The sequence below is a fragment of the Taudactylus pleione genome, unplaced genomic scaffold, assembly GCF_031769625.1.
Source record: "Taudactylus pleione unplaced genomic scaffold, aTauple2 ptg000253l, whole genome shotgun sequence".
Classification (NCBI taxonomy): Eukaryota; Metazoa; Chordata; class Amphibia; order Anura; family Myobatrachidae; genus Taudactylus; species Taudactylus pleione.
Genome location: NW_028284655.1, coordinates 4,613,916 through 4,621,542, shown reverse-complemented (window position 1 = coordinate 4,621,542; position 7,627 = coordinate 4,613,916). Strand labels below are relative to the sequence as shown.

Genomic DNA, 7,627 nt, shown 5'->3' with positions numbered 1-7,627 from the left:
GACCTGTCAGCCATTGCTGTGCTCTCGGAATCTGATTGATTCTTATTGGTAGATTGCCCATAACTGGGGCGTGGTCACGAAGCGATTTGTTCGTAAGGAGCATGCGCATGTAATATAACTCCTGATTGGACGGAGTCACTGTAAGGGCATGTGAGGTCATTACTTGTGCAAAAGGAACGACGCCTGTTTTATTGGTTGCATGAAACTTTAGTGGGCGTGGCGATATTCACACTCGTGCACCTTATTGGATAGCCGTCATCCCCGGCTTCTGCGATTGGCTGGCTGTCGGTTGCCATGCTTCGTCGCGCTTGCGCACTTGACGTGTGTGTTTTCGCGGCTGCTGCCTACCGCTAGTCTCATGTCGGCTGCGCACAGACCCGGAGATGGCAGCGGCTACTACACCGGCGGGGAGGCGGCGTCCCAGCAGGCAGGGGAGGAATCGAGTGGCTGGGGCCATGGGTATTACCCTCAGGAGGCTGGAAGAAGCTGGGCCGGAGGCGGGGAGATGGGGAGAGCCGTCGGAGCACAGGTACTACTCAGTCCCTTGTCAGTGATTGCAGATGTCGTCCCGCAGCGCTCATTTGTAAAACCTTATTATAAGGAGTAATGCAGCAGCTGCTGCCATTTATTATAGATGTCATATGTAATCTTGGATTTCTGGCACCATTATAAAGTGGTGCTTCTACACGTCATATATATATTATATATATATATATATATATATATATATATATATATATATATATATATATAATATTTCTCTATTCACTGGTCCATGACTTGCCTGCTGTGCTGGGGTATGGCCATACGGGGAATCTGCTGATCATATTGGTGGTGAACAAGAATAAAATGGAAATGGCAGTATAATGAGTCTGCACTTCTGTGTCCTGCAGTCAGTTTTATCCCCTTATACGGCTGGTGATCCCTTGTGGTGCTATACAAATAAAATAATAATAATGACCTTTAGCAGGTTCTTGGGCAACCATTGGGTCTTGCAATTCAGGACCATTACTCCAAAAAAAGGTCACCTCTATAATGGCTGGTTGTTGGTCGGTATAAATTCTGTCGCACAATCTCCAGTAAATGCTGAATATGGTTCAGATCTGGTGACTGAGAAGGTCATGATGATACGACCTAGTATATGGATAACATCCGTGTCATGTTCATTAAGCCACTGGTGGACCACGTGTTATGTGGCTGGGGGGCATAGTAATCCCGTCTCATCGGAGAAAGAAATGCTGGAACGTGGGCTGAAGATGGTCGCTTAGTACAATTAGTGATTAGTAGTGATCTTGTCTTCTAAGGTATCCCCTGCACCTAAAGCAAGCCAGGAAAATGCACCCACAACAGAACAGGCCTAATGGAACCATTCACAATTGGAAACAAGCATATGGGGCTGTAAAGTCTCTTTGCTTGATGTCACATGTGTTTAATTTGCCTCAAAGATGGCGAAGGAGAATTCATCTAAGCAATAACACCTTTCTCCTCTACTATTGGCACCACTGATCCTGCACAATGCGTATTGCCAGGTATGATGAGTGGATTACGCACTACAAGCTGACTGATATCCATCCCTGCATTTTTTCAGCTGACCATTGTTGATGAAACTGCTGGCTTGTGCTACAGATTGCAAATCTCTATAATCACCTCAGGAAAAAAACATTCAAACCATACTGTGCAGTGGTAGTACACATACCAAATGGAGAGCCATCCATAGGGTTCTTGTCACCCCTGCTCACAGAACCGTGATATCTTGTTTTGGGCCAGGTGTATTGAACACACAATATAGCATATTTACACATGTGTACAGTTGACAATGTGTAATGCCTGAGATACACGGCTTGGGGTGAGAATGCTTTGGCCATGGAGACCCGGTAATAGGGTCTCCTGGCTGTGGCATTACACCACGGTCGGTTTGGGTAAATATAGGGGGACTCCTACGCATTTTTTCACCCCTATATTTAAAACCAGCACTGGCTTTGTAGCCAGGTGCTGGTTTCTAAATTACGGGGGAACACTACTCGTTTTGTTCCCCGTAATTTTTGGAACCAGGACTGGCTGACCAGTCCAGGGCTGGTTATGGCTTTTGGGGGGGGGGGGGGGGGATTTCCGTCATTTAAAAAAAAAAAAAAATAGAGACACTATACATTAAGTACCCAGGCAGAAACATAAACAAATCACACTGATCTGTGTATGTTTCTGGCAAACTCGAAGCTCAAGAGGGTGAGTGTTTGAAACTTCAATTTCTCTGTGAGTTTGCTCTAATCTCACCCGAGACTGTCATCTCGACCAAACTCGAATATTAGTATTTTTACCCTTAGGTGTGCTGTTATTGGTACTCTTTCTGTGTGCTTTGTGATTTATTGGTAATGTCTAGGCAGCTCACGTCTTATTTCCTGAATTGTACAAGCTGTGATGGCTAGAGAACTAAACTTGTGTGATCTATGTCCTGGAGCAAAGTATTTACTGTTGAGGTGCGTACACACGGTACAATATGAATGATAACTATATCGATCATATCGTGCATTTTTTTTGGTGCCTTCCAACCCACAAATGACCAGTGATGCGCGGGCACATGTGGACGATAACGATATCGACTGTCGGCCGTGCATGCAGGCCAACCTGGTCGATATCGACCAGGTTACAAAGGGACCCTTGATCGTGGGTTGCTGGCCCATCCTTGGTGGGTTGGTGGTGTGCTGGATGATCGTTATCGATCATCCAGCACACCGGGAAGGTGCAGGGAGATCGTTCAGCGATATCGTTATTGCTGGCGATTGTCCCGTGTGTATGCACCATTACTATCTGAGCTGCAGCTGTGTGTGCTGTTCCCTCTCTCCTGGGCTGTTGCTACTGCTGCATTCAGAAGCTTAGTTCTCTCATAAACTGATAGTGCTGTCTATAGCTTAGATAGTATCAGCCTAGCTCAAATTAAGGAAGAGCTATAGGAGGCAATTTATTAAGAAACCTAATATAGTTGTGTGCTAAAATAAACTTATTACATCTGTAAGATTTGGTTATTTACAGCAGCGAGGCCTTGTTGTGAGGTATAGAACTATACAGGGCCTGCTCATCTATGGTTACCCAATTGTAGCTTTCTCACCAGTCATCATTTAAGAGATTTAAGGGCATCAGTGGAGTCTTTAATAGACTGTTTTAGACCCAGAACATACGGGTGTAAATTCAAGTCGATTAAGTGGAAATATTGACATCTGGTCAGTAATCTTTTGACCGCACTACCTCCTTGGTCCTGACCTCCGTAACTCAGACCGTGGAGGATGTTGCTAACAGAGATCTGTTGCTGAGACAGCAGATGAGCTTTTCTTCTCTTTATATGTAAAAGTTTATATACCATTGTGATAATAAATTTTGTCTTAATTACTGTGCTAGGACGACTTGGCTTTCTCTGTTCTTTTCAGGAACTATGGGCGGTATTCAATTGTTTCGCCCCCTACACGTCCGACAGGGGCTATTCAATTGTTGCTCCTGTCAGGTGCGATCAGCTGCCGGCGCACCATTTCAGCTGAAATGGGTGAAAAGTGACCAAACTGCACTTTTCGCGATCACGCCCAGCACTTTTGTCGGGTGTAGCCGTTTTATGCGGCTAAACCCGACCACTATGGGTGCGATCAGCGAGAAAATCATCAACAATTGAATAGCCCCCCGCGATCTTCCGTCACTGTAGATCGGGTGCACTATAACAACTTAATACCGTCCTAAAGCTGCCCATCCACTAGCCGACCGTAGAAACGACAGCACGATTACGACATTTTAATCGTGCTGTCGTTTCTATGTCTGTGATAAGCCTACACTGAACGAACAGTCGTTCACTGCAGGCTCATCAATCATCTGGCAACATGCTGACCCTGACGTTATAGTCAGGTTGACCAGCATGTTTGCCCGATGATAGATGTCGGAAATGACCAGTGGGCGCGCGCATCGCTGATTGTTTCCGACTTTAAAGTGACCGATTTGCGGACGATTTGCAAGCGATTGCCTGATAACGACGTCGTTATCATGCAATCGCCTGTCAGAATTGTCTAGTGGATGGGCAGCTTAAGCCTTTATAAATAACAGTCTAAGCTGGATCTACTTGACCCAAAATCAAATAAGCCATTCTTTTATGCTAAAGGTGGGTACACACTTGCCGACCGCCTGATCCGATGGACGATGGTGCCAATGAACAATATATTGGGCGGTCAGTACACACTGCACAATGTCGTTCACCAGCACCATTGACCATGCTAGCGTTGGCAGCTGGTTCGCTCCGTCGTTTGTGTATGCACAACCGATGGAACAACCCAGATGTTGACCAGAGGGACGCGCATAGTGGGTACACACTAGACGAAGCGCCCGATATGTCGGCCCGATCTGCTGGATTGGATGATCTATCGTCTAGTGTGTACCCGGCATAAGAGACTCTGCTAGCACCAAGCTTTTCTTTTTCCATAAACACTTTTAATTGTATGGGGGCGATTTAATAGATTTTGGGCGCCAGGATTTTGAGCAGAGCGGACACCTAGGCAGAGTCTAACAATAGCAAACTATGGGCCGTATTCAATTAGAAGCGAAAGCCATTTTCCACTGTAAAGTATCGCGGATCGCGACTTTTCACGTGGTCGGAACTTATCTCCAAATCCAATTGCAGACAGTTTTCGCCCACACGGAAAGTCAATGCAATGTAATAGGCAAAAACGATTCGCCTCTGAATAGCAGGAGAAAAGAAGGGCACACTTTTATTTTGGGGAGCAAAGGTGGAGAAACCACTCAGAACCCTTGGTACAGCCCCCAAAGGACAATGTGTCAAAAAATCAGGCGAAAAAACCATAAGAACACCCCAAAAAAGTACTTTAATTTTGGGGCGAAGAAGCACAAAGTGGGGGGACAAGCATAAAAACTAGCTAAATAGAGTTCTTGGGGGTCTGCAATGATGGGTCAGGTATGTTTGGGATCGCAGGTGCAGGCAACAGGTGCGTTTTTCATGATTTTTAAAACTTCACTTTAGAGACTTTAAAACATGCTAGCACCCATTTTCAAGTACCATAAAATTTGACTGGTCTACTTATTTTCAGTGGAGGTTCGGATATGGACGGCTGCAGTACTCACACTGGTATGGCTTATAGCAACAGAGGCCGAGCAATCGCACCCTTCCTTTTATGCTGGGAGAGGGGTCTGCTCTGCCCTCCACTCTGACACCGCCCAGCACTGTGACACAGCCAATAAGTCGTGTTGCATTGACGTTTCTATATGAAACTTCAGTGCAGCACAACATTCGGCCATGTCTATTAGAGCCGGAAGCTCACTGGGGCTTGCGGCAGAAGAGACCCCACCACAAGGGTCTCGTCGCAAGCCCGATGGTCGTGATCATCACCTGGCTGCTCTCAAAAGCTGTGGGTGGTCACAGCTTAGTGAGCGGCCAGGAGGCCAGACAAAAAAAAACGCCCTTCAGACCTGCTAGCGGGTCTGCATCAGGCCCTCTGTCCTCAGGACCCCCGCCCCACAGCTCACATTTTCCAGGTCACCCAGCAGGTGCACAGGTGCATACATTACTCACTGACACATTTTAAAAGATCCACAGGTAGAGATAATTTTCTACTTCAGGGTCCATAGGGGTCCACAGGGTGACCTTGGGGTATAGCTGGATCCTGGATCCTCGGGCACCACGGAGATAAAGCTTTTAGCTGCTCCCAGGATGCACTTGGGTCCAACCTCCCCTATACCCCGCCCCCGAGCCACAGGCACCTCAGTTTAAGATGGTGCCCGGCCGGAGTCGGGTCACCCTGCAGGGGGGGGCTGCAGGAGCAGCCCCCTAAAGCTTTTTTTTTTAACTTCGTTAAATGTATTTATTTTTTTGACTAGAGTTTTTTTCTCCAGAGCGGCAGCGCTGGGCTGTCTGTACAGACGCCCACGCTGCCGCTCCTTCTCCCTGCTGGCGCTGCGACGCCAGCACTGAACTGGGGATCGCGGCGGGGGGAGCCAGAGTCTGTACTAGCCGGACTCTGGCTTCCCTCGGGACTGCTGCCGGAAGACGCCGGGGAGCTTAAGGTAAGCCGCGCACCGCTGATTAGCGGCGGTGCGCGGGTAATGCTTTTTATATGCAGTCCCATGCCCCCGGTCTAGGGGACAGACCGGGGTCGCTAGCCAGGGTAAAGTAAGCGGCAAGCGGGATGCCACAACCTTGGGGGTTAAATATGCTAGCCAGGGGAGGAAGCCTTCCCTGTCTAGCGGCTCCTCCCCTCAGCTCAGCACGCCTTTCAGCTCGGAGTCTGAGCTGCAGATACTCGGGCCACTCCTCCTCTGAGGTCTCCAGCGGCCATTTTCTTACTGGCAGCGTGGATACTCTCAGGGAGCACGCGGACCGGTCCCCTGTGTACCTCTCCCCCGATCAAGGACAGTGTACACAGCACTATAGCCCTCCCAGACACTGAATCTGGGAGGTTGATTGTAGTGGAAAGGTGCAGTGAGTATAACTTCCTGCATGGTATGTGACTTCTGCTAGTGCTGCCTGTCTGTGTCTTTTTTCTACTTACTGTCAGCCTGTACCTATCCCTTTCCTTCTCCTACAAGCCCTACAGGTGTGCGGGGGAAGGGTGTTTCTACTGACCTCACCTATATAGATCACGTATTTGTGAGGTCCGTCACATACAGTTGTGTGCTACACGGTGCCATATTGTGGGTTGTTGTTCAGCACACTGGTGAGTGCGCACGTTTTCTTCCTAAGTCATGTCTGAGGAGGAGATTGAGCACTCCGGGGCTCCGGCATTGTTCTCCTGCAGGCGCTGTTCTGCAGGAGTGGATAGGGAGGATTTGTCACAGGACGGCCTGTGCGGACGGTGCCAGGCGGTCCCTGGTACGTCTAAACCTCCCATGTCGCAGGAGCCACCATGGGCGATGTTTTCCCAGGTGCTGGTGTCCATCGCGGACCGTCTGTCGGTCCTGACTGCCGCCCCTACTAGGGCGTTGCCCCAGCCTGCCATCCCCCATTCCCCGGGTGTCCCACAATTATTGCAGACTCCCCCGGGGTCTCAGCCTGTTGGTCCCTATGCGGGGTTGCCAATGTATATTCAGTCCACCCCTGTGGCACAGCCGGCTGTGGTGCCGTTTCAGGCTCCTGTGACAGCCCCTCCACCCTGGGTGGATGCGCTTTCCCACACTGTCCAAGATTTGGCGGCAACATCTTCGGCTTTTCAGTTGATGTTGCGTAGTGACGTGCCCTCCAGGGCGTCTAAACGCTCAGTCATGGCACAGGCTGCGCATCTTTCGGATTCTGAGGGGTCCTCGGATGATAGTGAGGTGCAGGATGACTCAGCCTCAGATGCCTCAGTCCAGGAGGTAGACACTAAGTCTTCCATCAATGTGCGGGCTCTGGTTAAGGCGGTGCGGGCCATTCTTCTGTTTGAGGATGAGGCACCCGCTCCCAAGTCAAGGTATCCTAGTTTTAAAAAAGCTAAGGTTACTTCTACAGCGTTCCCCTTGTCTGATCAGTTGACTGATCACATGGCGGTGGCCTGGCAGACGCCCAGTAAGCGTTTCCTGCCACAGAAACGCTTGGCGTCCAATTATCCATTCCCGGAAGCGCATTGTAAGAAATGGGAAACTCCGCCTGCAGTCGATTCCCATGTAACAC

General features: G+C 49.1%; 1 protein-coding gene across 2 annotated transcripts in view; it reads left to right on the top strand.

Moving 5' to 3' along the window:
• Positions 1-321: 321 nt before the first annotated feature.
• BAG4 (BAG cochaperone 4) overlaps positions 322-7,627 on the top strand; it is a 41,275-nt gene continuing 33,969 nt past the window's right edge. Inside the window, exon 1 of one of the 2 annotated variants that reach the window (XM_088480381.1) lies at positions 322-529. In XM_088480381.1, coding sequence (XP_088336507.1) covers positions 359-529 — 171 coding nt within the window. In that variant the 5' untranslated portion in view covers positions 322-358. The remainder of the gene's footprint in view (positions 530-7,627) is intronic. The other variant, XM_088480380.1, reaches the window with a different exon arrangement.